This window comes from Opisthocomus hoazin, chromosome 20 (genome assembly GCF_030867145.1).
Source record: "Opisthocomus hoazin isolate bOpiHoa1 chromosome 20, bOpiHoa1.hap1, whole genome shotgun sequence".
Lineage (NCBI taxonomy): Eukaryota > Metazoa > Chordata > Aves > Opisthocomiformes > Opisthocomidae > Opisthocomus > Opisthocomus hoazin.
The window spans coordinates 4,934,317-4,961,735 of NC_134433.1; the positions used below are offsets into that span (position 1 = coordinate 4,934,317).

General features: G+C 65.9%; 2 protein-coding genes across 8 annotated transcripts; both read right to left on the reverse strand.

Moving 5' to 3' along the window:
- Window positions 1–357: 357 nt before the first annotated feature.
- TBL2 (transducin beta like 2) lies at window positions 358–5,187 on the reverse strand. The gene is made up of 7 exons (XM_075440388.1): window positions 5,047–5,187; window positions 4,850–4,974; window positions 4,591–4,775; window positions 3,921–4,072; window positions 2,402–2,528; window positions 1,171–1,323; window positions 358–867 (listed from the first exon to the last, which is right to left on the reverse strand). Exons 1-7 carry the CDS (start codon window positions 5,183–5,185, stop codon window positions 411–413), a joined length of 1,338 nt encoding a protein of 445 aa, XP_075296503.1. The 5' UTR covers window positions 5,186–5,187; the 3' UTR covers window positions 358–410.
- Window positions 5,188–5,764: 577 nt separating this feature from the next.
- Window positions 5,765–27,359, reverse strand: MLXIPL (MLX interacting protein like). Of its 7 annotated transcripts, none has more exons than XM_075440031.1 (17): window positions 26,710–27,357; window positions 18,532–18,638; window positions 18,175–18,257; window positions 17,878–17,967; window positions 17,063–17,107; window positions 16,568–16,766; window positions 15,845–15,922; window positions 11,644–11,816; window positions 10,968–11,565; window positions 10,329–10,402; window positions 9,684–9,858; window positions 8,914–9,026; window positions 8,616–8,735; window positions 8,195–8,322; window positions 7,782–7,905; window positions 6,489–6,618; window positions 5,765–6,058 (listed from the first exon to the last, which is right to left on the reverse strand). In XM_075440031.1, the coding sequence occupies exons 1-17, from the start codon at window positions 27,003–27,005 to the stop codon at window positions 5,937–5,939; spliced, it is 2,655 nt and encodes an 884-aa protein (XP_075296146.1). In that variant the 5' UTR covers window positions 27,006–27,357; the 3' UTR covers window positions 5,765–5,936. The 7 variants fall into 7 exon arrangements, with proteins under 7 accessions (XP_075296146.1, XP_075296145.1, XP_075296142.1 ...); XM_075440030.1 differs by having other exon boundaries at window positions 9,684–9,861; XM_075440027.1 differs by having other exon boundaries at window positions 10,968–11,816; window positions 26,710–27,358.
- Between the last annotated feature and the right edge of the window lie 60 nt (window positions 27,360–27,419).

The following is a 27,419-nucleotide window of genomic DNA, read 5'->3' on the forward strand; positions in this document are numbered from 1 at the left end:
CAGGAGGCGTGGCCCGGGGGCTGCGGCCCCGGTGCGGGTCCCTGTGCGTCCGCTCAGCTCCCCGACGCGGGCGGAGAGCCCGGCCCGTGCGCTGCCGCTCCCCGCGCAGCACAAACCCCCCTCAGCCTCGCAGAGGGAGCCGGGTCAGCTCCTCCGCCGAGAGAAGCCCCCGAATCCCCTTCCTGAGCCCAGCAAAGCTGCCCAGCCCCGCGCTGGCAGCGGGAGCGTGGCGGGGACGAGCCCTGGGAAGCAAACACCGCACCGGCGGCACCTCGGGGACCCCCCGCCTGCCCCCCACCTTCCCCGGGCCCGGCCGCGGTCAGTCAGCAGGCGAGGAGGGCGCTGGGCGCACGTGGCTGCGCGCTTTGATTCCAAGATCGTCGGTTTATTGAAAAAACAGCGGGGACGGGTCAGTGCTTCTTGCCGTAGATGGCGGCCAGCGCCTTGCGGGCGCCGCAGAGCTGCTGCTCCAGCCTCTCGCGCGTGGCTTTGTTGGCGGATGTTTTCAGCATGGCCTCCATCTCCTCCACCACGGCCCGGTGCCCGGCGGCGTTGTGGAAGACGCGGATGGCGCGGTCCCCGCACGACACCAGGTAGCGGCTGGTGGTGTCGAAAGCCAAGTCCGCGACGCACTGCGCGTGCACGGCGAGGAAGCGCTCCTCCTCCTCGCCTCTCCTCGTGTTGTACACAGCAATGTCTGCGCCGCTGGAGATGGCGACGACGCGGGCGTCGGGGGACAGGGCGATGCGACAAGGCTCCGCCACCTCGCACCTCCCCGTCAGCAGCAGGTAGGGATCCTGCTGCTTCTTGTATTCCACGTCCGTGTCCCAGAACTTCCACGTCCCGTCCTTCGAAACGGTCGCCATCCTGCAGCCAGGAGACAGCGCAGTGAGACGGGGCAGCACCCCCTCCCCTGCGAACCAGCAATCCCTCCTGGCCAGAGAGCACTTTTGGGAAGCACGAGCCTGCACACACACACACACGGGCCTCGTCCTCCTTCCAGAGCACGGACAGCGGGCCCCCGGGAGGAAATCCACCGGGGAGACGCAGGCGTGGCACGGGACAGCCAGGGTTCTGCCACCCCGGGCTGCGAGGAGGCCGCAGGGCTGCAGCCGCTGGAAGGAGTAAGCCAGAGCACTCGGCGTCGGGCAGCGGCGGACACACGCTCACCTCCGTGAGTCATTCGAGAAGGCGAAGGAATGGACGCCAGCGGCGTGGCCTTTCAGCTCAAAAGCCCTGGTCACCTCTCGGAAGTCTCCGTTCTTGGCGAAACACACCTCCCACACCTTCACGTCCGGGGTAAAGCCGCAGGACGCCACAAACCTGGGGGAAGAACAAGCAGAGACAAAGGTTCTGTGTCACCGAGCGCGGTGGGGCCAGCCCTGCGGAGCTCTCCGCTGGCCTCCTGGGCAAGGCAGGGGCCGGGCAGCCCTCCCGCAGGCAGAGGGGTGCGTAGGACCGGGCTCTGCGAAGGCAAAGCTATCCAGACTCCTACATTTAGACTGGATATTCGGAAAAATGTCTTTCCTGAAAGAGTGGTCAGGCCTCAGACGAGGCTGCCCAGGGAGGTGATGGAGTCCCCATCCCTGGAGGGGTTCAAAAACCGTGTGGATGTGGCACTTCAGGACATGATTTAGCAGGCGTGGTGGGGCTGGGTTGGCGGTTGGACTTGGTGATCTTAGAGGTCTTTTCCAACCTGAATGATTACATGATTCAAATCTTTGCTTCGCTCAGCTGACAGACCAGTCTTCACCTCTCACTGAAACCAGGCTGGTAAAGGGGACGCTAAGGAAGGCCACCAGCGACAAGGGCACCAACGCCACAACTCGGGCATGAGGAGCTCCCAGGGCAAAACACAAAAGCAAAATGCTTTTGATCCCCAGACTCACTGAGCTTGGAGTAAGGCACATCTTCCTGCAGCAACAAGTTAGAGACAGAGCAAAGAACAAGATCTTCCTGATAAGCAAACTCTCAGTACTAAAGATTTTAATTTTATAATTAACCTTTAAAAGGTTACAAACCGGACAGAGATGCTGCTTGCGTTGGCCCTCCTCCGTCACCCGAGGCCAGCGCCGCTCTCCTCAGCTCTTCAGGGGACAGTTAACAGGAACAGCAGTGCTGAGACACGACGGAGGCCACACCGGCGAGTCAGCGCTGCTGGAGGGCTGCTCTCGGGGCCGGAATCGCTTTTTAAAATGCGGAACCCCCAGAAAATGGCGTTAAATTAACAGCTAACTGCCGATAGTCTGAACCGATAGCCTCACAGAATCGTTTAGGTTGGAAAAGACCCTGCAGATCATCGAGTCCAGCCGTTAACCCGATGACGTCCTCCGGGAAGGCGCGAGGCTGCTGTTGGCCCCCGCGGCCTCCCCCTCCGCCTGGACGGCCCCTCGGCCCTCACCTCCCGCAGGGCGACACGCAGGCGTAGGCGTTGTTCATCTGGTTGGTGTTAATGCTGGCCAGGACTTCACCCTTCGGGCTCCAGATCAGGATGGTAGTGTCGCTGGAAGCTGTCATGATGAACTTTCCTGGAGGAAAAAGGCAAAGCTCAGGAGAGCTCCCAGGCCCAACACTGCCGCGGGCTGCCCAAAGGCCTGGGAGGGTCCCGAAGCAGGGCCTCCCCCCTCTGCACCCGGACAGCAAGAAAACCAAAAGCAGCACCAAAGTTCACAGAATCCCAGCCTGGCAGGGGCTGGCAGGGCCCTCTGTGGGTCCCCCAGCCCAACCCCCTGCCCAAGCAGGGTCACCCAGAGCAGGGGGCACAGCACCGCGGCCAGGCGGGGCTGGAATATCTCCAGAGAAGGAGACTCCACAGCCTCCCTGGGCAGCCTGGGCCAGGGCTCCGTCACCCTCAGAGGGAAGAAGTTCTTCCTCATCTTCAGCTGGAGCTTCCTCTGCTTCAGTTTGTGCCCGTTGCCCCTTGTCCTGTCGCTGGGCACCACTGGAAAGAGTTTGGCCCCATCCTCTTGAAAGTTCATGGAGTGCCAGTCTCCTGGCACAGGGCAGGAAGCCGTACCGGAAGACTCGCCTCCTGGTTACACCTCGGTGCGCCCTCGGAGTCAGCAGCCGCCGGGCGCTCGGGGACCACGCGTGCTTCTCGCCCAGCGCCCTCGGACCCCACGTGCAGAGCTCAGCCCTCAGCCGGGGCCGCAGCAGTAACGTGGCAGCCCCCCCGCCCCAGGCGGTTCAGACACAGCGCGGGGTATCTGCAGCTTTCACCCCGCGGGCAGGCAGCTGACCCCAAGTCACCCCACCACCCACGGTCACTGGTCACGTCAGCGTTTCGGGCTCCTGTTTGTCTCCACTTGCAATGCTTCCCTCTGCGCCACCTCAGCCCAGACAGGGAGTGGCCTGTTTACCTTTCAGCTTCTTGCTGCAGGTTTAAGTTTTCACTTTCACAGCTCAACAAAGGTCTCAGTTCACATTTTCTCTGCCCTCCTTTAAAGAGGTGGACTCACATCCACGCACTTCCGACTGCCTGCTGTCACGTACCCGATGCACTAACCCGCCCCCCAGCCTCTGTCCCAGAAGATCCCAGAAGTCCAAGACAGACCATATGAACCCATTAGAGAGACTCTTGACTGGTTAAGCAGAGACTGGTGGGCCAGAGCGCAGCGCTCGTCTCAACATGGAGACCAGAGCTCTTTGCCAAACCATCCCTGAAAATGTAAATGAAGGGCGTGCGTGTCGAGGAGCTCGTTCTGTGCTTACAGGAATGCTGCCTGTCCGAAACCCACATCCTTCAGCTCACTCAGCACTACACAAAGGCTAAAAAGCAACATCTAGGAGACTCCAGAGAATCAAGTACTGGTACAGAAACGGGCCTTTAGAGTGCCCAAAGCTCCAATGCTTTCAACCCAACGGCTCTCGCTTTACAAGGAAATCACAGCCAAGCCCAAGAGCCTCTGCCGTTTCCATACCTGTCTCTGCAATCCCGATGTTGATGACAGGAGCCTTGTGCTTCTTCGGGAAGTCCCCGGAAGTCGCAGTGAAGGTGAAGCTGCCATCATCCTTCTTGGTCATTTTATAGACACGAATAGTCTCGCCATTCGCCAGCCAGACAATGAAGGCCCTAAGCGGAAGGACAGAGGCTCTGAGCTGCTGGCTGCCTCAGCTCAGCCCAGCTCTGAGAGGTAAGCTGACGGGTCATTCAGCGGCACCTTGGGAAGGGGACACGCTGCCAGATAAACAGCTGTGTGCTTTACGAGGGCACCAAGTGCTCGCCCCGTGTTAGCTCCACTGCACACTGAACAGAACAGAATTTATTACTCCACATCTGGAAATGAGAGCCCTTCCTCTCTCTAAATGAGGCGGCTTCATGAAGTGCCGAGGCCTGCTCTTCCACCAAGCTGCTGAACCAGCACGAGCGCCTGCCCAGCCCTCCCACAGGCCCAGCAGCTGAGCCCAGCCCGCCGGCAAGGACCTCAGCGAGCACCCACCACCGGGCTGGCACGCCGGGCACCGTGGCGTTAGCTCCCCGCGCCGCATCCAAGCGCCAGCTGCGTTCACCGCCCACAAGGGACGAGCTGCCGCGCAGCCCAGCCCGCTGGACGGCCCCGGGACGATGGCAACGGTGAGGCCGGGCCGTACCGTGAGTCGGGGCTGAGGCGGACGAGCTCGGCGTGGTCCAGCCCCACGTTGGCGCGCAGGCAGCGGTGCTCGCGCGCCGCCAAGTCCCGCGTGCTCCACAGCCGCACCGTGCGGTCCTCGCCGCACGACGCCAGGTACCTCCCGCTGCTGCCGAAGTCCAGGCAGGAGACAGAGCCGCTGTGGCCCTACGGGGAGAGCGCAGTCAGGGCGGGGAGAGCCCCGCGGGCCGCGCCCGCCGGTGCCGGGGCCCAGGCCGTACCTTCAGGGCCGCCACCAGCAGCCGGTGGGTGAAGCCGTGCTGCTGCGCCTTGTCCCGGCGGGCCCGCGCCGGCGGCTTCGCCCTCCGCTGCTCCTCCGGCCTGGCGGCGCCGTCCGCCCCGGGGCCTGCGGGGAGCGGGGGGTCGGCTCGGCCCGGCCCGGCCCGGCCCGCTCCCCCGCCCTACCCCCGGTACTCACCGTGCGGCGGGACGGCCGGCGGCCTCGGCGGGGCGGCGCGGCGCAGCCTGGCCGCCAGCAGCAGCACGAGGAGGAGGAGGAGGAGGAAGGCGAGGGCCGCCGGCAGCGCCGACCCGCCCAGCACCGCCGCCGCCGCCATCTTCCCGCCGCCACCTCAGCGCGCCGGCCCCGCCCCCGCCCCGCCCCGCGCCGCGCCGCGCCGCTCTGCGCGCTCCGCCGGGCGGCCCCTGGCGGCCGGGAGGTGTCACTGCGGGGCTGCGCCTCCCGCCCTCCCTCACCTCACCGCCCTCACCTCACCCCCTGCCCTCCCTGCCCTCCCTCACCGCACCCCTGCCCTCCCTCACCGCACCCCTGCCCTCCTTCACTGCCCTCCCTCACCTCACTGCCCTCACCTCACCCCTGCCCTCCCTGCCCTCCCTCACCGCCCTCCCTCCCACCCTCCCTCCCTGCCCTTCCCTGCCCTCCCTCACCTCACCCCCTGCCATCCCTCACCGCACCCCTGCCCTCCCTGCCCACACCCCCTGCCCTCCCTCACCACCCTCACCTCACTGCCCTCCCTCCCTGCCCTCCCTCCGTCATCTCTCCTCACCTTTCTGCCCTCCCTCACCTCACCGCCCGCCTTCCCCTCCCCTGCCCTCCCCTGCCCAGCCCTGCCCAGCCCTGCCTCCCTCCGCCCTGCCCCAGCGCAGACACGGGGCAGGAAGAACCACGCCGGGGCCTGTGGGCAGAGCGAGTCCTTTACCGGGCAGCACGGCCAGGCCCCCTGGCAGCTCTGGGCCGGGCAGGCCCCGGGGCGCAGGAGCCAGTGCCTGCGGGAGGGCAGCGCAGGGACCCCTGCTCCGGCAGCCAGCGATGGGTGCTGGGCAGCAGGAAGGCCGCTGCGGGGGCTGCTAGGAGGATCCGCCGCCGCGGCCCATCGCCGCCACCGCCCGCGTCGCCTGCTCGGGGACGCAGGCCGGGTCGCTCAGGATGGCGGTGGAAATGCTCAGCTGCCGGAGGGAGCTCAGGACGGCTGCGGGGAGACGGGGGCTGCGTCAGCTGCCCCCCTGCCTCGGGGATGGAGGGGGCCCGGGTTAACCCGCCCCGGGGAGACGGCTCTCCCCATCCCCGCTCCAGCCCTGCCATGGCCCCTGGAGCGGCTGACAGCCCCCCGGCACAGCACACGGGGCGCAGGGAAGCCCACCCTGCGGGCCCGCGCGAGGGTGAGCCCAGGCGGGACACAGACTCTCGGGGTAGGGCGGCAGCAGCCAGCTCGGCTGGAGCGTGGAGCACAGAAAAGCAGCGAGCGCAGCCGCAGCACGTCCCGGTGCTTCCCTCCCGCAGCGTGGTGCAGCGCCAGCCCCGCCACCCCCCCGGACACCCCCGTCCTGCTCCTCCGGCAGCCGCGCCAGCGGGCCAGCCCGGCGGCTGCGGGCACCGTGGACAGGAGCAGGGCCACCTACTCGGCCGAAGCACCGGGAGGGAGCAGTGCTGGTCCAGCCAGGCCAGAGACGTCTGGGTGAGGCTCTCCATGCTGGCCGTGGAGACCATGCCGTTGAAGGACTCAAAGAGGGGCCGGATGATGATGCTGAACTGGTGGGAGTGGAGCAGTTAAGGACCAGCCGCGCCAAGGCCATGGTCTCCCACCCACCAGGCGCGGGCAGCAGGTCGAGCTTCCCTGCCCGGCCGCGGAGCAGACCTGCTGGGTGCCTTCCTCGGCGCGGCAGCGAGCCGGGCGCCAGCCCCTGCTGCGGGGGTGACAGGGACACGAGTGTCACCCGGGGCAAGGCAGTGGGAGAGCTGCGTCACCCCGCAACGACCAGGGCTGCCCGAAAGGGTTGTTTAGACACGAGACAGCTCTTCCAGAGCAGATAAGGTGCCCGCTAGCGCAGCGTCCTCTGAAGTGCCCAGAAGCAGGGCACGACACCAGTGTGTCCAGTGCGCTCCCTCGGTGCTCCCAGTCTCCAAGGACCACCGCTCTGGTGATTTGCGGGTGTAGTGACCCGCTGCAGATACCTCCACCACGAGCTCATCCCGGAGCCCACGTCGGCTTTGCCACCCCAGTGTCCCATGGAAGGAGCTCCGCAGTGTTCCCCACCGCCGTGTCGGGAGCCACCTCTGCCCTGCCCACGCTGCCTGCACTGGGTCGGGCTGGGGGCAGCAAGGCCTGCCCACCCCGCTGCCACGAGGGACTTTGGAGACCTCAGTCTCGGCAGGATTAACGGTCCCAGAGCGTCTCATCCCTGCCCACGGAGCAGCAGGGCCAGCCCTTCGACCACCAGTGCCCCGGCCCTTGGTCCCCTCCATCCTCTCCACCACGTGGAGCCCAGACATGGGCACAACAGGGTTTCCAGGGTGTGCAATGTGGCCACCAAGACCAAGCCATCATGTCCCCAGCTTTGTCTCCGGACATTTCCGAACCCCTAGCTGATGGCTCCTGCCTCGCAGAGCCAGCTCCCATGGCACCAGGGGCTCCTCGGTGCATGAGCTCAGCTCCGCTGGTGACTTCCCCGCTCCCTGAGGACCAACCATTTACTCCCACTCCGTTTGCTCCCCCGTAGCAGAAGCTTCCTCCTACCCACAGCATCTGGGCTCGTTCCCACCACACGCCCTTGACTGGGAGACACCTCCCCAGGCTCCAGAGAGCCCCTCGAGCCGCAGGGACCCCGCAGACCCGGGAGCAGCGGGTGAACCGGAGGACCCGGCGTTTGGTGGAGGGGTCAGCGCCAGCAGCAGGCACCGGCCCCGAAGGATACGATCCAGAACTTCCAGTTCTGCAGCGTGGCGGAGCGGACGTACTCGTCGAACATGCGGCGCATCCGGTCGAAGCGCTGGCGCGTGATGGGCACTCCCATGGCCGGCAGCTGCTCCTGGCACAGGCTGTGGGGCACAGGCACTGCCGTGGGTCTGTGTTCGGGAGGCCGGGAGCCACGGGGCCCGCGCCGCGGGGAGAGGCTCTGGCAGGAGCTCGGCTCGCCGCAGGGCTGGGCAGGCAGGGAGCTGTGGGGCACGTCCCCATGCTCCAGTTCCACGCGGCACTGCCTCTTGGGCATCGTCCCTCCCCAAGCAGGGTTTGAGGGGGGACGGGGTCGGACGCAGAGTTTGGGAGAGCTGCGGTGCCCCGCTGCTGCCCCGCTGCTCCCGCCTGCCCTGGCCACGACTGCCATACTTGATGGAGCCGTTGAGCTCCTCGATCTGCTCCCGCAGCCGCTGCGCCTCGTCCTGCAGGGCCGCGCGCTCCTGCTGCAGCTTGCAGATGTACTCGGCCGTCTTCTGCAGGGTGGTGGCCTTGCTGACCTGCGGGGCCCCGGGCGTCAGACGGCGACGGCAGCGCGGGGCGGGCACGGCGTGGGGCACCCAGCGCTTCGTGCGGCGCGGCTGGCGGCGTCGGCTGCCGTGTTCGCTGCAGCTCCTGCCGCAGGCCCCAGAGCCCAGCCCGCCCCGGCACGGCTGCACCGCGCGGGTCTCCGGGTGCCCGGCGTGGGCTCGCAGGGCAGGAGCCCCACGCGCCAGGGCGGGGGTCAGCGTCCCCGGGTGCCACGCGTGTCCCTGCGTGCCCGGGGCCGGTCGGCACAGCCCTGGGCGCTCACCTTGATGCTGGGCTGGGCGCTCAGCGTGCTCACCAGGCTGTGCAGCGTGTCGAAGCCCAGCTTGATGTTGAAGCGTCGCTTCTGCTCGGCAGAGATGTGGGTGATGCGGCGGCTCTCCATCTGCGGGCAAGCGCCGTCAGGCACCTCCGGGCAGCCCCGGGCTCCCACCCCACAGGGGACAGGCTGCCCCAAAAATCGGAGCAAGGAGGGGCGTTGATTTTGGGGGGCAGCAGGAAAAGGGGCAGTGTGCGTGGAGATGGTGCCCTTATAGCAAAGGCAGCGCTTGCTCCTGCCGTACCTTGCTGGACTCCGGCCTGCCCCGCCGGGACACGGCGTGGTGCGGGGAGACGCCAGCGCCCAGCCCCACAGTGGGTCCCGGGGAAGCCTGGCCAGGCTTGGGCCAGTCGCTGCCTGGAAAAGGAAAAGCGATGCTCTGGGGGGAGAGGCGGCAGTAGCTGCAGCCCCTCGTGATAGACGTCAGCGGGGACCTGCGCTGGGACAGGCAGCGGGGAGCACCCGGCTGAGCCACCCCGTCCCGGGGCAGCCACCCCGCTCAGCTGACAGGGATGCTCTGCTCCAGCGCCCGACCGCGGCTTCGCGCTTCGCCGTGTCCCAGTTCCCACTCTTTTTACAACCGCTCGGAAATGGGAACATTCAGGATGTGACATTTCAAATTCCCGGCCTTCCTTGGGGTGGAAGTCACCAGGGGCGAGTCCCGAGGGCAGCAAGACTGCGATCTGCAGCACCAGACTGAAAGCGGGAACGGCCCCAGCGCCTGGTTTCCAGCCGCTCTGGTTTCTGCGGGTGAAAGCAGGGTGCTTCCCGCTTGAAAACCAAGCTCTGGGTTTTCAAAACCACAGTCTGACGTTTTGCTCCTTTTTGTCTTTTCCTGTTTCTGCTTTTGCCCCTGCAGAAGGAGGCCGGCGAAGGGGCTGCGCCGTCCCTCGTGGAGGGAAATCGCCCCTGCTCGAGCGGGTCAGCGTGAGCAGCTGGGACAGGAGCCGACACGCAGCGTTCCCCAGGGCTCGGTCCAAGCTCCCGGCAGGCAGCGAGGCATCCCAGACTCACCGCAAGCCGAGGTGGGGGAGAGCCGCTCGGCCTTGGGGACCACCAGTGGGGCCGGCTGGGTGCCCGCCACCGGCACCGGCACCGCTTGGGAAGGGCTGGAGCCAGGAGCCAGCCCCGGGCTCAGCTGGGCCATCCTGGAGAGGAAGGCAGCAGGGACGTCGGGGACAGCGCTCTGCTGCTGGGAGAAGGCAGAGGGAAGCGGGAGGTTGGGGGCCTGCGCCCCACGCGCGCCAGGGGCCAGACCTTCCCCTGCGGGCAGTGGGTGCCCGGGCACTGACAGCGGAACGCCCCGCGCCGAGACTGGGGACGCGGACGTGCAGCCCCTTCCCACAGTGGGCAGGGGCAGCCCCGGCCCCAGGGCAGCACCCCCAGGAAAGGGGCCCTGCGAGCGGGGCGTTTCCCACCTCTGCCCAGTTTGTTTTACGGGAGAAAACGCCCGGGTGAGCCCTGCCACCCCAGCACCCCAGCCATGTGCCCCCTCCTTTGCCCCGCGCCTGTCCAGCCCCACGCAGCAGCCGGGGGGCCCCACAGACCCCCATCCCCCCACCCGCCACGGGCTGGCTCTACCCCTGCCCCAGCACCCAGGGGGGCAGTTCCTGACCTGGGGGGGGGTAATTCCCACCCTGGGGCTGGGTGGGTGCTTACCGGGGAGACGGGGGCTGCAGGCAGGAGCCCTGCGCCCAGCGGGTGGGGGGCATCCAGGGCCGGCTGCTGCTTGGCTGCAAGAGGGCAGGGAGCAGAAGGGTGCCGCTACGTGAGGGTGCTGGGGCTCGGGGCAGCTTTCCTGCCCCGCGGCACAGCCAGCCCCCAGCGCCGGCATTGCCGCAGCCCCCTCCCTGCCCCTCTGCCCCAGGGAGCATGGGGCAGCCCCGGAGAGAGGTGCTCTCGGCAGTGGGGGTGTCCTGGGGAGCCTTGGCGCAGGCAGGGACGCGCAGCCCAGCACGGGGCGGGCACGGCAGCCGCTGTGCCCTGTCCCATCGCACGCGTGACAGCGGGTCGGGCGGGACGGCGGTGACCCCCCAGCCCGTCGGTGGACCCCAGGCTGGGAACACCAGGCTGGGGACATGGGGACTTTGCAGCAATGCCCGCAGCCAAGCCCTGGGGTCAGCGGGGGCCCAGCTTTGCCACGGGTTTCGGTGCTGCTTCACCACGGGGACAACCACAGCATCCCCAGTGTCCCAGCCACGGGGAGAAAGCAGGCCCCCCGCTCCAATGCCCCCCACGGCAGCCCCCCCCCCTCACCGGCTGGTCCCCGCGTCCCCCCACAGCCCCTCGCCCCGTTACCTGCGGTCAGCAGCTGGCTCAGGCAGGGGCTGGGTGCGCCCGGGTGGGCTGGCGCAGGGGGTCCCGGCAGCCGCTTCGCCTTGGTGCCGCCGGGCTTCGCCTTCAGCCGCCCGCCCCCGCCCTGCGGCAGCCCCTTGGCGGGGGCAAACCTGGGGTCTCCCAGCAGGGCGGGGGGCAAGAGCTGGGGGGCTGCCGGGCTGGGGTACCCTGGGGGCACCGTGCCGGCGGCGTAGCCCAGCCCCGGGGCGTGGGGGCCGAAGCAGGGCGCTGAGAGGGGGGAGGCTGGGTGGGCGAGCAGCGAGGGGCTGGGAGAGCTGGCGTAGGGGAACTTGGAGCGGGGGGCCGAGGCGGGGGAGAACGGGGGGTCCGGTTCCAGCAGCGGCACCCCGGGGGCTGGGCCGGGGGGTGCGTACAGGGGTGCCGGCGGCTCCACGCCGAGGCACTTGCCGGGGAGGCCATACTGCAGCAGGGGCTTGTGCCGGAGCTGGGGGCTGAGGCTGCCGGGCGCTGCGGCGGGGGGCTCGGGGGGCAGCGGGCCCGGGGACAGCTCGGGGGCCAGGAAGGAGCCGTGGAGGCCGACCTGGGAGGCACCGCCGGGCTGCGGGAGACACGGCGGGGTCAGGGCGGGTGGCCGGGGCGCCGGCAGCCATGGGCCATGGGCTGGGGTCCCGCTCACCTGGAGGAGGGTGCCGGGCGGGAGCGGGGCCTCGGGGCTGGCGGGCAGCCCCCGAGCACCCATCGGGGACCCCCCGCCGCTGAACAGGGGCTCGGCCATGGGCACAAAGCAGGGCGGCTCCTGGTAGCCCGGCTGCGTCGGCGGTGGCGGCGGGCGGTGGGCGGTGAAAATATCTGCAGGGGCAAGTGGAGACAGGGTGAGGGGTGCCCGGGGCCCTTCCCGCAGAGGGCATGGCGTGGGGGAGCCGTGCCCTGCTACCGGCCCTGCCGGGGGTCCGCCAGCTGCCGGGCCGGGACAGGTCCCAGCTCCGCCGGCGGATTTGGCACCCGGGATGTGAAACGCTGGGGTACGGAGGGAAGAGGCAGCCACGCGCCCGGGGCCAGCCTTGTCACACACACAGGGACAGGAAAACCCGCCCGGGGTGCCACCCAAGGGTGGGGACCCTGTCCCCGACACCCAGGTCCTGGCTGCTGCCAGGGGGGTGCATGGCCGTCCCCCTCCTCCCAATCCAGCCCTGGGCTGGGGCAGGGACTGCAACACCAGCCCGGGGGCAGCCGCAGCGGGGGGGCTCGGCGGAGCTCGTCGCAGCGTTCCCAAGCATGGGGGACGGTCCCCTGGAGTCGTGGCAAGCGCTCGCCTGCCGGCCCCGGCGCTGCCGTGCGTGCAGCCTGCGGCTAACCACATCCCATGGCCTTCCAGCAGCCAAGCCCCGTGACCCTGCCGCGACTCCCTCTCCCTTCCGCTCCCCTTCCCACAACCCTGCTCCTTCCGCAGGCCCAGACGCCGCGGCACAAAGCGCTCGGCCGGACGCTTCGGGCAGCCGCCTCCCCGGGCACGTCGGCTCCACGCACGCCCCGGCTCCGTGCCGGCGTTGCCAGCGCTGGCTCAGGCATCGCCACCGGGAGATCTTTCCCCGGAGATGGTGGCTGTGGGGCAGGGATGGGGCTGCCAGACGCTGCAGCAGGAGCGCCGGCTGGGTTTGCGGGCTGCTGAGCGACAGCGCCTGGCACAGGCTCTGTGCCCGGGACACGGGCGCTGACGTCCCCTCCGGGAGCACGCAGCCACGCTCCCGAGCCCTCGGCGGCCTCCGGGCCACGCTGCTGCCGGCAGAGCCCTGCCGACGCGTGGGCTCAGCGGGGCTCTGCCGGCACGGTGCCCTGGCTGGGACCCGCAACGTCCCAAGGCCCTTTGGAATCTCCGTCAGAGGAGAAAACGTGCCAGCAGCGTGGGGTGCCACGGGGCTGAGCACGGTGACGGTGCTGGCAGTGCCGTGTGCCGCCGGCCGAGGGTAACGCCGGTGCGGGATGCGGCTGTGCCGCCGCCGAGCTGCCCCGCTCAGCCCTCAGGCTGCCCCTTCCCCCTGCCAAGGCCACGGCGAGGGCCCGGGAGCGTGGCAGAGCCGTGGGCTGGCACTCGGCACACACAGCAGTGCTGCCAGGCAGGGTCTCAACCCCCCGGGGCGCAGCCCCCAGCCCCACGCCGCCCCCAGCCCTCTGCCGTGCCTGCGCCAGGCTGTCCCCTGCCACCAGCCCTCAAGCGCTGTGGGTATTTATAGGCATTTCTGGTGCCCAGCGCTGCAGATTCGATTCCTCTTGTGCCTCTCGTTGCGCTGCAGGGATGGAAGGTGGCTGGCAGCCCTGGCTGCCCTGTCCTCCCGTTCCCCTGCCCCTTCCCCACCCCGCAGCTCCTGCCCATGCTCCTCTGCACCATCGCATCCCCCTGGCCTGCTCCGAGGCCGCGCAGCGTGGCTGCTCGAGCGAGAAGCGCCCGTGCGGTCGGCACACCGCGCCTTCAGCATCCCGGGCAAACCCGGGGCTCCTTTCCAACGGCGTCAGGGCCACCCAGCCCCTTCCCACACCAAGGACCCTCCAGCGCCGGCCCCCGGCTCTGGGAGAGCCCAGCAGCGCGGCAGGGCGATGGCACCGCGTGGGACGGTCCCGGTGCCCGCGTGGGCCCTACCTGGAGCGCGGTGCCAGCAGGGCACGGGGCCGGGCTGCTCCCTCGCCTCTGCCATCGGGACTTCTCCGTCCCCCCGACCGCGCTCCGGCACCCGCCGCGGACACGGGGTGCTTCCTCATCTGGGGATTGGTTTGCAGGCGCTGACTGACAGACGCCGAGCTCGGCCGCAGCCACCAGACACGGTGACAGCCCTGCGACCCTGCGCCGACCGTCGTGGTGCCCACCCCGCGCGCTTGCACCGCGGTGCTCTGCACGAGGCTGCCATGGGGACCCCTGCTCCCGAGCCACGAGAAGCCACCACGCGCCCCGCTGGAAAATCGTCCTTGGGGATGTTACTGGGACGGCCGGCACCCGCGGCTCTGGTACCCAGCACCCAGCGCTCACGCCCCGTCTCCTCATCCCACGGCCCCGTGATCCCACGCCGGTGCTGCCCCTCACACAGCGTGCGCACACCCCTCTGCTCCGCACACCGCCCCGCACGCCCGCGTCCCGCCGGCACCCGCGTCGCCCGCACACGCGCGCAGTGCTCGGCTGGGGCGGGACTGTCACCTCCTGTCATCGGGGCGCAAAAACCGCGTCCGGGACCAAGCTCCGTCAGCGCTGCTCCGAGCACCCGCAGGGTGCTGCGCTGCCCGGGGCACACGAGCCTCCGGCCAGCCATGCCCAGCAGCCAGCACCTGGCAGAGGACGAGCCACCCCTGGGATGCCATCCCTGAGCCCCTCTGCGTCCGGGACCCTCCCCAGCCCCAGCAGACCTCCCCTGCGGAGCCACTGGGCACGGGCAGAACGAGGAGGGATGCTTTCCTGCGATGCAGCTGCTCGCAGTAAGACCCGTCCCATTCCCAGGCAGCACCCTGGCCTTTTCCCCAGAAAAAAAAGACAATTTGGCGACTCCTAAAAAATCTATTGGATCAGATGGGCACTGCCATGGCCCTTGCCGTCTCCTGCTGGGCACAAGGCTGGCGGCGCTGACGGCAGCTGGGCCCACAGAGAGGTGCTGGGGCTGCTGCTGTGACACCGCTGCGGCAAGGAGCTGCCTGAAAGGGGTGGCTGCAGCGTTCCAGCCCCATGCAGGACCTCCTGGGGGAAGGGACACTCGTCAGGCGTCATTTTGACCCCGCTGTCCCACCTCCCAGCGACTGATGCCCTCGAGGGGCACCTGGGGACAGGAGGTGAAGGGCCAGCAGTGAGGACAGACCCTCCTCCCAGCTCAGACAGACCCTCTTCCCAGCTCGGCTCACCCTGACGGGACCTCCGGAGGGAACGAGCCAGGGAGGGCCAGCAGGAGCCTTCCCACCCCATCCACCGCATCCCGCCAGGGTGCCCCGGCCCGCTCCCCGCCAGCAGCTGGTCTTGCATCAGCCCACGGCCATGTGGCGCAAGGACCCTTGTTTCCTCCTGCCGAGGGAAGTGGGGAGCGGCTGTGGAGCTCGCAGGGTGCTCGCTGACGCGCAGAGGGGTCTGGAGATGCTGGTGCTGCCTGAGGCCACCGGCTACCCGGGAGGGTGACAGCCACCAGCCCGTGCCCTGCAATGGGTGCCCAGGCCACCGGCTCTGGCATGTTCGAGGGCAGAGCTGGTCCCTGGTGCAGCGTGCCGTGCCCTCTCGTACAGGGACACGTCCTGGCCGGCTCCATGGCCGCTCACGGCTCGGAGCCTGCCTGGCAGCGCTGGCAGCAGCCCCAGAGGAGGAGGCTGCCATTGCCCGCGTCCCAGTGGCCTCTCTCTGCGCCAGCCTGGCAGGGACAGTGACTTGTCCCCAGGGGATGTAGCACAGCCCGGCACGGGGTCCCAGCTCTGAGCCAGCCCATCGGGCTGCTCAGCCGGGGGCTGGCTGGGGAGAGGAGTGAGAAGGGGACACAGCAGCGCAGAACCTGCTCGCTAGAGGTTTCTCCTTGCCTGTGGGGACAATCGTCCTTCCTCTGCAGCCGAAACGAGGTGGTTTAGCACTCCTGGAGAGACCCTCTGCTTGTAGAAATCCCCTCCCACAGCCCTTCCCAACCTGCCGTGGCTCTGCCCGGGTGCAGGTGGGCACGCCAAGCGCCTGCCGCACAGCCTGCTGCAGCACCCGGCCCGTGTACGCTGCTTTCACCGTGCCAGCGGATGTCCAGTGCTTTCTGTCTGCTGCAGCAGCTCCCGCTGTGGCCTGGCCAACCCTCTGAGCCCCCCATTTTGGGCTGCAGTGGGGTGCAGAGCATGCTGGGCCGTGTGGGATGTGGTACCACATCCAGGCTGGCTCTTACCTGAGATCTCCATATCATCCAGGCTGGGCTGCAGGGGTGCCAAGTCCGGCTGGATCATGTCAGCGTTCCCGACATATGCTGGAAGAGGGCAGAGCTGCAACACCGGGGCCCAGGCACTGCACCCCCAAGACCCTCCATCGGGGCTACTGCCACTGCTGCCCTCACGCTGGCCTGGCTGCCACCCCTCTGCGGCACCCCAGAGTCACCCTGCATCGTTGCACCCTGCCCTGCAGCCGTGCACGGACAGGGAGATGGACACCCACCCTGCAGAGACCCACAGCCATTCCATCCCCACCACCCTGCCCACCAGCACCTCCAGGACCTCATCCAGCAGCCAAGAACCCCGGGGAAAGGCTGATCCTTGGTGCAGGACCTGCCTGGTGCTGCAGGAACTCCAGGGTCCTGGTCAGGCAGGGACAGCAAAGAGTGGCTGTGGAAGGCAGCACCTGCCCGCTGCTCACCCAGGGCTGGCAGCACACCCCATCCCGTCTGGGAAAGCCTGGGCTGGTCCGTGGGGAGCCACCTCTTGCTCTGTTTGGGCAGGGCAGGAGCATCCCCTCCTCCTGCCCCGAGCAAGAGGGATGCCAGGGGAACCCGATGCCTGAAGCACACAGGTGGCAGCTCTCAAGGGCCAAGCCAAGAGGCAGGAAGGTGCTACAGTGCCCGCTGCCTGCCTGGACCTTCTCCTCCGCCTCCCACTAGAGCGTGGTCTGGGCCACCTACCATCCTCGGGGAGGGCCTGGTGGGCGCTGGGCGTCTGTGTCATGGTGAAGAGGGTATCAGAGATGTCTGAGAGAAAGGTGTCCAAGTCGAAGTGCTGCCTGCCCCCCGGCTCTTCTTCCTCATCTCCAAGCAGCATGGGCACCACGTTGCAGAAGAGCTGGTTGCACCATTTCTCTGTTGGCCTCCAGACATCCTCATCCTGCGTGAGATGGAGCAAAGGAGCCAGGTGGGCACCGCTCATGGGTAGGGTCCGTGCCTGGCTCCCCGGCTGCTCTACCTGGCAGCTCCCATCTCCCCGCAGCGTTTATCGCTTCAAAGCTCCACACCTGGCACGTTGGTGCTTCCAGAAGGGTGAATCCGAGTGCTTGGCATCCCATCCCATTGGGCTCGTCACGCCCTGGGGCTTTCACCCGCCCTTCTCCCAAGCAGCCCAGTGCAGGGGTCTCCACTGTGTCCCCCTTTTCCCCCCTCCCCACCCTTCCCCAGCAGACTCACCTGCTTTGGGCTGGAGAGTTCTCCCTCCCGGGTGGACTTTCGGAGCTGGAAGGAGGACAGCTTGTGTCACCCGCAGCCAGGGCGGGCGTGACGTGGGGCAGAGCCAGCAGATGGTCAGAGGAGGGCAGTGCTCGTGAGGGGTCCCTGGGGGGCTCAGTGTGGCCGCCACAACTTCACATCTGCCTTTGCTCTGCAGGGTCTGGGCTGAGCAGCCACGGCAGCGACGGGACCAGTGGTGTGTGGCGGTGCGAGGCTGCCAGCGCCCTGCCCGCCTGTGGCACCGCAGCCTTTACTGGTCCCGAGTGAGCAGCTGGGGAGGAGGCTGGACCACGCTCCACCCCGCGTGGTGCGAGGCCAAGGTCGTGGTGCCAGCACGCCCGAGAGCAGGCACGCGGAGTGACGCCGAGCCAGCCAGCCTGCCTGGCAGCACGTGCTGCCGGGGTGAGACGTTGCTGCCAGCGGCGTGCCAGCAAATCCCAGCCCAACCAGAGCACCGCGGGTGAGCCGTGGCCCTGCTTCACCCACCCCAACACGTGTGCTGTGGGTCCGTTGCCAAACCCAGCCCCGGATCATGCTCTGGGGAGGGTGCAGTCACCCCACGTCGGGCTGCCGGAGCACACCCCAGCACTGCGGGCAGCTGGGGACAGGGTCCCCACCGAGCTCCATCCCACCGGCACCGTGGAGGTGGCCAGCGTGCCTCTCCAACCCTGGCAAGACCCTGCCACGTCCCGCTCCTGGTCAGCCGTGGCTCCACGTTGGGCACGCTGATGTCCCGTCCCGTCGGGGCAGGGAGCAGCGTGGACAGAGCCGCTTACCCGCTTCTTGTAGTAGATCCTCCACTTGTGGTACTCCCTCATCACCACCTCAATGCGGCGTTTCCAGTAGTTGCCCTCCAGCACGACAGCCTGGGGGGACAGGACAGGGGGTCACGGCTGAGCCCCCCAGCCCCACCACCCCGCAGCTAGGGCTGGTTTCCTTGTGCCATATCAGAACCACCTTTCCCAGCAAATCTATGAAATACAAAGAGCTCTGCCACCTGCGTGTCCCCTGCTCCCACCCGTGCCACCCAGACCTGCTCCTGACCCAGAGAGCTGCGAGGGACTGTGCCCTACCTCTGGTTTTCGGTGCTCGTCAGCCTCCGACCCCTCCAGCGGGGTGATGAAGCCACATACAGGGTTCTTCCTCCGCTCCACATCTGCACAGGGGAAAACACAGCTGGCTGTACCCATGGCTCGTACAGGTGCGGAGCTTAGGGGCATGGTTTGGTGGTGGACTTGACAGGGCTGGGTCAATGGTTGGGCTTGATGATCTTGACGGTCTCCTCCAACCTAAACCATTCTATGATTCTATGCTTCTACGGCTGCACCCTTGGGCAGAGCAGAGTGCCCATGCCCCCATACATCACCACCCCATCCCACCCGACATGCCCAGCACTCGGCAGGCGGAGCGGGCTCTGGCCCCGTACTCACACTGGATGTACCACGCTCTCCAGATAGCGTTGTTGAGACGGATTTTCTCCCGGCAAAGCAGCCGCAGCCCCTTGAAATTCTTCCACTTAGGAGACACCAGCTTCCCACTAAAATACCAAGAGAAGGAGAGGCTGAGGGGCACCATCCCAGAGCCCTCCCAGTCCAGGGTCTCCCGTGGGGGCTGTGCCTCGGGAGATGCCCGGGGCCACCAGCCTGGTGGCAAGTCTGGGGCAGGCGCAGCCGTGTGGCTCTGCTGCGGGCTGCTTGCCTGGCACCCACGGGAGCACCCATGGGAGCTCCCTGCGCTCCTGTTCACTCCGAGAACAGCACAGACCTAAACCGGGAGCTTCACAGACCCCCACGAGGCTTCTCCAGCCCCTGGGATTAAAGCACAGCATGTGGAGGAATTGATTCTTTGAGGCTCGAACCCCGGCTCCAAGGAGGGACGGCGCTGCCCCCGACCAGGACAGCGAGACGCCCCGGGGAGACGTGTTGCTGCGGCTCTTGCCTCATCTCAGCATCTGGGCAGCCGTTTCTGACCATCCTTTTAACGCCCGGCAAGGCTTGGGAACGCTGCCTTCAGCTGGGGCAGGCACAGGCAGCGGGGCGGGCAGGGGCAGCCATCTGGGTGGGTCTGGGGGAGGAGGACATTAAGGACATTAAGAGACATGTGCCTGTCCCCTGAGAAGGGCAGAGAGCAGCAGCAGCCCTGCCCGCAGCCCAGCACTGCCCTGGGCTCCTCTCCGCACCCGTCCCTGCAAACCTGCGCCCCTCGCCCCGGCCCCCAGCCCGAGCTGGGCTCCCTCCTGCCCGTTTCCCAGCTCCCGGAGGCAGCCATGTTTGCTCCGCAGCTCGTGATGATGTCCCCAATGGGACATCGCGGTGATGTCCCCAATGGGACCTGCGGCTCGGGCAGCCGCCTTTCAGTGGTCGGCTTGTTTTCTTCCAGCCAAGGGACGTGACACCCGCTGGCATGGCATGGAGGGGTCCCGAGGGTCCTGCTGCCCCAGGAGCTCTGTGGGCGGGGCTGGGGTCTCTCTGCCTTTCTTTGGGGTCCTTTTCACGTCTCCCCACGAGCCCAGAGGCTGACCCAGCTCTCCCACCCGCCGGGGCACGGCCTTGGGGGGATGCTGGCTGCAGGAGGGGCCCTTTGAGAGGAGGCTGGGGGATGCACGGCATCCCTCCCCAGGAAGAACACCTCCCTCCCCAGCCAAGAGTTTGTCCCTTAAAGATCTTGGTGCTCCTTTGGGTCCCACTTCTCCTTGGCACATGCAGGGAGGAGGAGAGATATAGGCTGGGCTGGGTGTAGGGGTGCCATGTCCTCCCGTTGCCAGCGTCTCCTCGGGTGGACCCCAAGGTGCTGTGTCCCTGGGGAGATGCTGGGGATGAGAGCAGCGCCCAGCTAACGCGTTAAGAAGCTGCACACTTGGTCGTTCCAGGTTGTGAAACCTTCAAGCACCCTCGAACGACGTGATGACGCTGGCTGATTCTGCATTAACCTGCCTGGAAATCTGCCTCCCACGCCAGGGCACAGCGCAGCGTGGCCGTCTCCCAGGGGCTGTCCCACAAGCCGGGCTCCCTCCCTCCCTCAGCAGCCGTGCTGGCTCGGAGCTTGGCTTGGAGCTCGGCTTGGAGCTCTGTGCCGTGCAGCGGTGGGTGCCTCGGTGCAGACAGGGTGCTGTCCTCCACGTCGCAGCCGGGCAGCCCGAACAGGCAGCGGTGCAGGCAGCGAGACCCCTGCGCAGCTCTGCAGCTGGTGGGGGAGTGCCGGAGGGCAGAGGAGAGCGGTGCTCTCCCATCTCGCTGCGGGGGACAGGGACTGGGGACCCCTCTGGCTCCAGAGCCTGGCGCAGGGACATGTCTGGTGGATGGGGACGGTCTCCCCAGGGACACCCGGCCCGATGCACAGCCCCAGCTCTCCCATCTCGCTGCGGGGGACAGGGACTGGGGACCCCTCTGGCTCCAGAGCCTGGCGCAGGGACGTGTCTGGTGGATGGGGACGGTCTCCCCAGGGACACCCGGCCCGATGCACAGCCCCAGGGGCCGGGAGGGACCCGTGTCCCCGCAGCTCCAGCCCGCAGGGAGTTAAGGACATGGCTACCGCTGGCCACTGCGCTGTCACCGGGATTTTGAACTTTCCCCGGCCGCACAAGGCAAACAGCGCGGCGGTGCCAAGCAGCGGGGCCAATGGAAGGGACGGGTGGCCAGGGCCCGTGGGCAGATCCTGCAGGTCAAGGCTACCCGGCCACGCTCCCCGCCGGTGCCACCCGCCCCAACAGCCAGCTTAAAGGAGCAGCCCCACGGCTGCAGACGGGCACCCCGGCCACGCGCGAGGCTGTGGGGCTGTGGCCATGGAGCTGCCGTGGACCGGGAGGCTCAGGGGTCCTTTGGGTTTCGCCACTAACCGCCTTTCCTTCCCATTAATGATCCTTTCAGTGTTGGGGCTTATCGGGCTGGCCTTTGCTCCCTGGTTTGCTTTGAAAATGGCCCCAGCCCTCCCTGAAATTATCTCCCCCAGGGGATGGATGCAAACCCCACGCTGAGCCGCGAGGAAGGTTTGGGATGCCCCAAACAGGCTGGGGGTCCTGGTTTCCCGAGCTCCCAGAGGAACCGGGGCACGGAGCACAGCGCCGGCAAAGGGGTCTCTGTGGTGGGGTGAGGTGGGAGCCGGGCTCAGCCTGGGACCAAACCCAGCGTGGCTCAGCACCGGCTCCGTTTCAGCCAGTCGCTCCGTGGTTCATTCAGCCCGTTCAGAAGCTGAAGGTGCTGCAGCCGGCCGCTTTCAGGGCACAATGACTATTTCGCTCGCCACCGGCAGCAAGAGCAGAGGGGAGGAACAACCCGGCGAGATGCAGGGCTGCACACAGGGAAGCGGGCGGCAGCAGGAGGAGAGCAGCGCAGCTGGGGGTCCCCTGGCAGGTCCAGCCTGCTCAGCCTCCCCATGGGCAGCAGGAGCAGGATCCCCCGGGGGGCTGCCAGAGACCCCCCGCTCCCAGGGCTGGCTGCAAGAAGACAGCCCTTCCTGGAAGTCCCAAACACTCATGTTCCATTTCGCACAGATTTTGCTGCCAAAGTGATGCTTCTCTTGGATTCTTATGTCTCAAAATCCACCGTCCGGCAAAGAAAGTTAAAAACCTAACCACGATTTTCTTGAAAAGTGCCCCCACGTGAAAAACAACCGTGTTCAAATCCGACTTCAGATCTCTGCTGTCGGACTGAGGTTTGTTCTCCACGGCGTTGCGCTGACGCGAAGGCTGCTGCGCGGGCTCGCCTGCTCGCCGTGCCGCCCTCGGAGGAGCGGGCTCTGCCCCACAGCCGCTGCACCGGGGGTGATTCGAGGGCAGCGTTGCCACAAAGGTGTTATCAGTCTGTGCTGGGGATTAGATAGGGACCCGCTCTGTGTACTTACTCCCAGATAGGAGCGGCTCTGCCCGTCCACCTCTGCCTCTCGGGCAGCCATTTACCCCCGTGCAAAGCGAGCATGAAGTGCCCGGACGAGGCACGAGAGGGGAATTCGTTTAAATCCTCTGCAAACAGCTGTCTGGGAGGCCAATAGCTGCGAGCCCAGCTGGGCACAGCTCACACCGCGTTGGTGATCTCGGGAGCCACGACCCGTGGGAACAGCCTTGCACCCCAGCCCAGCTCCTCGGCACGCTGCTTGGACAGGGTCAGCCCCAAATCCTTGGGAAATGACAGCAAAAGGTTTGCAGCTCCCTGCCGCTGACGGCAGCGCAGCCGCTCTGCAGCGCGGACGGGTTGAGCTCGAGCCTTTCCTCCCCACCAGACCCGCTCTCACCCATCGAGCGGATCATTCGTAGGAGCTGCCCAACTGGCCACAAAGCCCCAGAGGGATCTGCCGATCCGGGGCTGCCGTGGCACCGAGCTCTGCTCCCCTCGCCTCCCGCTTCTCCCAGCCAGACCATCCCGGAGCTGGAGGAGACCGAAGCCTTCTCAGACGGTGACAGTGGACCCAAGATGGCAGGAGAAGGCTGCGTCCATGCAAGCCACTCCCAGCCAGTTTGAGCTAGCGCACAGGGCTGCACATCCCGCAGGAGAACGCCAGCGACCAGCCGGGAGGGCAAAGGAGAGCGCAGGCTGACCCCGAGATAAGGGGAAGGGGAGAGGGCAGCTCAGCGTCCGCATCAGTGGGGTCTCTGCCTGGGTGCTTTCTGCCCCTGAGCATGGATGCTGAAGGCGCTGTGAATTCGAGAATCGATCAGAGTATGGCAAAGCTACAGCAGCAATGGCACTGCTAGGAAAGGTTGCTGTCAGCTTGCCAGGAGGATGAAGTAGTAATGAATCGGCACGGAGGGTGTAATCAAAGCCTACCTTGTTTTAAATCACGAGAGGGGCAGAGTTAATACTCCACGTCTGATGTCCCCACCTGCTAAATCTCCCCTCTTGGTGTTTGCAGGGGAGAAGGGGAGGTTAACCTACGCCACGCTGGGAACAGCTCCAGGAGCCTGCTTCTGAAGCACAAGATGGACGTGTGCAAGGCAAGCCCACGGGTGTCTGCAGTTCGCAGCTCCCACCTCCACCCAGTTTTTCTCCCTTCAGGAGGACGGTTCCCCAGGCCACTCACCCAGTGATTCCCTGCAGTGGGTGAACCCTGGAGACCTGCTTGGCAAGGCAGGACACCAGGGAGGGACACTGCAGTCATGGGGAGAAAGCTTGCTCGGCTGGGGAGACGGTGACCGGTTCCTGAAGGAGCTCAGCTCCACACGCTCGGCTTTTTGGGGGGACCTGGGGTGGCCATGTGTGCTGCAGGGAGGTCCACCCACGGGAGAAACAGCAGTCTGAGGAAGGGATTCAAGAAGCACAGCAGGCTGCAGGAGAAGAAGTGGAAGAGAATCATTGACTCTCTGGCAGGAGAGCTGCTGGACGGAGAGCAGTGTCCTGAAAAATGAGTACGAAGGGCCTGGGAGCTGCTTCATCCCACCCCCAGCATTGGGAGGAAGATCTCAGCGGGGGGAGTTGCCTTTCTATGAGGACCTGAAGACACAAGCTCACTGCCAGAAGCAAACCTTGATGTGGGGAGAGCGTTTCTTTCCCAGCTCATGGGGGGATAACACGGCAGGTCCTCGGGGCGATTGCTCACGCTGAGACAGGACTGCCACAAACGTCTGTGGAGGGCCACAGAGGAATGCTGAGCTGTTCAGCTACAGCCATTGAAAAACACTACTGCTGAGTTTCGGGTCTTGCTTTTGAGATGGCGTGAGGCCGGAGAGCAAGCGATGGGTGGCTGCAGCAGTCCCAGCCGAGCCTGCAGGTCAAGAGAAGTGAGAGTTCCTCTCTACTCAGCACTGCTGAGGCCATGTCTGGGTATTGTGTCCAGACTGGTCCCCCCAGTAAAAGAGGGAGGTTCACAAAGTGGAATCCTGGAGGATCCTAGAGGAGGATTTTAAGATGGTTGGGGACTAATGTACATGGCAGAAGAGGAGGGCGAGTGATGGGTTTGTTCAGCCTGAAGAAGAGAAGGTGAAGAGAGGATCTACCTACTGTCTTCAACTACCCAAAGGAGGCTATCGAGGAGATGGAGCCAGACACTTCTCAGACATGCACCAAGGAAGGACAAGAGAAAATGAACACAATCTGGAATGTAGGAAACTCCAATTAGAGCCATGGACAGCAGTCTTCCCTGCGAGAGTGGTGCAGCCCTGGCACAGAGGTGGTGGGCTCGCCGTCCTTGGTCTCATCCTTTGCCTCCTTCACACTTCAACTGGTGATGGCTCTGAGCAACCTGGTCTGGCTCAGGAGTTAGCCCTGCCCTGCACAGGGGTTGGACTATGAACTCCAGAGATGCCTCCCAACCGACACCTTTCTGTGGTTTCTGCTTCAGGAGGGAGTTCGTCTACAGCACAACTGTGGATGCACTCCCGAAGCTGGAGGACATTTGGCTGGCCACTCCAGCTGAGGCCATGCGGCACCAACACCCCTTCCAAGGAACCTGGCTGGGAGGGGAGGAGTGAAATGGCAGATGATGCAGAGAAGTATTAAATCCGGTAAGAATAAAAGTAGAGGTCTGCCAAGTATCTTTAAACTCCATTTTCCCCCTCTGATACCTTCCTCCTCCTACTGCTTACAAGTCTGTCAAAAAAGTGTTAGCAAAGCTGCCAAAGGGAGAGAAGAAATGCCTGGACAGCAGCTCACCAGCAGAGTGGTCAGCTCTAGAGCCACAGGCCCAGGACCTGATCTCTGATCAGTGCTTGTCGTCCTGCTTTCAGGGGGCTGGGAAGCTGCAGAGCATGACAGCTGAGAGGTGGAAAGGGAGAGCACCTAAGATGGAAGGAACTCCAAGACAGAAGAACCAATCATGAAATTCGGAGAACATCCAATGTCAAAGTTTCCCTTGTTGGGTCCTATGACCTCCAGCTACCCTGGCTCCATGGCAGACCAAGAACCGCTCCCATGGGTGCTGAGCAAGACCTAGTCTTGCACCAAGGCAGCCCGGAGATATCTCTAGTGCTTTGGACTCCAGAGTGGTCATCAGTGGTGGCACTAATGCTTTGCAGCTGATGTGGATCCTCCTCACTGAGGGCTACTGTCCAACTGCAGTTATAGTTCGCCGTGGTGCTGGGCTTGGGGCTGGTGTGTGCATTGCCATGCTCAGTGCAGGGGGGAAACAAGGCCTTGAAAGACAGTCCAAGCGGTGGAGAGATCTGGAGTGGTGGAGCGTGGTCTGCAGTGTAGTGGACAGCCCTGGGCAGCACACAGCTGCTGTGGTCTGCTCCACGTGCCCAAGCACTCACACCCTGCCCCTCTCCCTCTGCCTGGGGAGCACCAGGGCGCACGGAGGCTGTGGTGCATCACAGGAGCCGACAGCGTGAGCAGCCCGGTGTGGAGCGGTGTCTGCTCCTCCAGCCCCACACTGCAGGGCTCAAAGGAAGGCAGGTATGGACTTGGAGAGCGAAAGAGAGTGAGGCCACCAGCGCCTCAGTGTCCCCTGTGTGTGGCACTTGGGGGGGACTTGCCTGACCATGAAGCATGACCCTCAGCTGGGCTACCCCACACTGAAGCTCCTCTTGCTTCCACAGAACACCAGCCTCACCAGTGCCTCAAAGGAGAGCCCCTCCAGCCATGAGCAAGCCACGCACTCCAGGATGTGGTGATGGGCCTGATGTACACAGCTATGTGGCAACTGGGACCCTTGGAGTGCACCCAGCACCCGGCGTCACCAGGGCTGCTCTGGCAGTGACCACGTATTCCACCATGTCGAGCACTCAAGGACTTCAAGGCATACCTGAGAGGTCAGCAGCTGAATAAGACCCAGCATGGAACAAGGCAATGGGCAACTCTTCAAGGGTGTTCTGCTGAGGTTTAGTTTTCATGCAGCATCAGCAGGACATCGTCAGTCCGGGTTTTCACCTGGATGCTTTGGGAAAGCCGTGCGAGCAGTTTTGCACTGGCACCAGTAGAGCAAGTCACCCTGATGTATGCGTGAAAGAACTCCAAGCCCTGGGGCCTTGGCATAAGAGGGTGTCTGCCTCCAAGAATGTGGACCCAGACACGAAGAGACTGATGATGCAGGCTCTCCTGGTGTCACCAAGGAGCTGTGGGACGAGCAGGTCCCTAGCATCCTGGGCGTGGGTGATTTGTGTGGTTGGGGGACCAACGCACTCACCCCTCTGATTGTGCAGGAGAGAAGGGGGGAAACTTTCAGGAGGTCCTGGACAAAGCCCCGTGCAGCTATCCACCCCTGCGGGCTGCTGCACATCCTGGAATAACCTCGGGACATGTGGGCAGAGTCAAGGACGGGGAGGCAGGACTCCTGCTCTGGGATGGATTGCCAAAGACTGAGTGCTGGCTGCCCGCAGGGTGGTTGCTGCTCTGCAGAGTGTGTAGGACCTGGCCATGAGGGTGCTGCAGCCAGCTGCAGTGACTCCAGATCTCGTGGGAAGTGGGAGGAGGGTTAAGCTACACATGAAGAGAGGAGGAACTTCTCCTCTGGCTCCACGGCCAACAACGCAGCACCAGCTCTTTCTCCCTGAAACCTCCCAGGATGGCAGTTTTGGAGCAGATCGCACCTCACAACGCAATGGACAGGCAGATGAGGACGCTGCCAGCTGGCAATCAGCAGCGGGTCCCTGGAGGGGCAGTGGGGCTCAGCCAGCCTCATGCCTTCGAAGAGCTGGGGGGGTTCCGTGAGACACAGGCTGGCGAGAGGAGTCTCGGACTCACCTGTACTCCAGGCTCATGCACTCGAAGAGCCGGGTGAGGGTCGGGTCGATGCTCCGGGGATCCGCCGGTTCGGGCTCGGCGCGGTGGTGTCGCCGGCGGGGCAGCGAGTCGCTGTGCGGGGACGACACCATGAAGTGGCCACTGTGGATGACCTGGGAGCGGTTCTGCGCCCCGGCGATGGGTCCCGCGCTGCCCACGGCTGTGTCCTCGGAGTCCGAATCGGAGTCAGAGACGGGGCACGGCCCAACCGGGGGCTCCGGGAAGGGTCCCGGGAGCCCCACCTGACCTCCTGCCATCGCTCAGTGTCTGCTGGGGACCCCTTATCAGTCTGCCTGGCCACTGGTCCTGGCCGCGCCGGAACCCTACGGGCACTGTGCTGGCACCAAGCACACGCCGTCGGGCTCCCCAGCACAGGACACCCACACCACACCTCCTCTTCCTCCGCGCCGCTCGCCCCACCCCGGACCACGCTGTCTGCGCCACGCTCCGAGGTTCAGCTCCCGGTTTGCCGGGGTGGGTCGCGAGCCCTGTTTATAACGGTGGTGGCTGATCCCGCCCATGGCACACGGTCAGCCAGGCCATGGCCACCGGCCACCGGCCACCGCAGCTCCAGCTCCGCGCTGCCCTCCTGCCCTCGCAAAGTGCCCGACGGCTCCAGCCTTTATTTCCCCTGCAACCCTGGGGAGGAGCGGCTGCGGGTCCCCTGTCCC

Coding starts and splice junctions, on each gene's coding strand:
- TBL2 (XM_075440388.1), bottom strand. CDS start 5,185: ATGGCGGCGGCGGCGGTGCTGGGCGGGTCGGCGCTGCCGGCGGCCCTC. Junction 4,975..5,046: donor GCCGGCCGTCCCGCCGCACG/GTGAGTACCGGG, acceptor CGCTCCCCGCAG/GCCCCGGGGCGGACGGCGCC. Junction 4,776..4,849: donor TGCTGGTGGCGGCCCTGAAG/GTACGGCCTGGG, acceptor CTCTCCCCGTAG/GGCCACAGCGGCTCTGTCTC.
- MLXIPL (XM_075440025.1), bottom strand. CDS start 27,005: ATGGCAGGAGGTCAGGTGGGGCTCCCGGGACCCTTCCCGGAGCCCCCG. Junction 17,108..17,877: donor GGATCTACTACAAGAAGCGG/GTAAGCGGCTCT, acceptor TCCTCCTTCCAG/CTCCGAAAGTCCACCCGGGA. Junction 11,817..15,844: donor GGATGATATGGAGATCTCAG/GTAAGAGCCAGC, acceptor TTGCCCCTGCAG/ATATTTTCACCGCCCACCGC.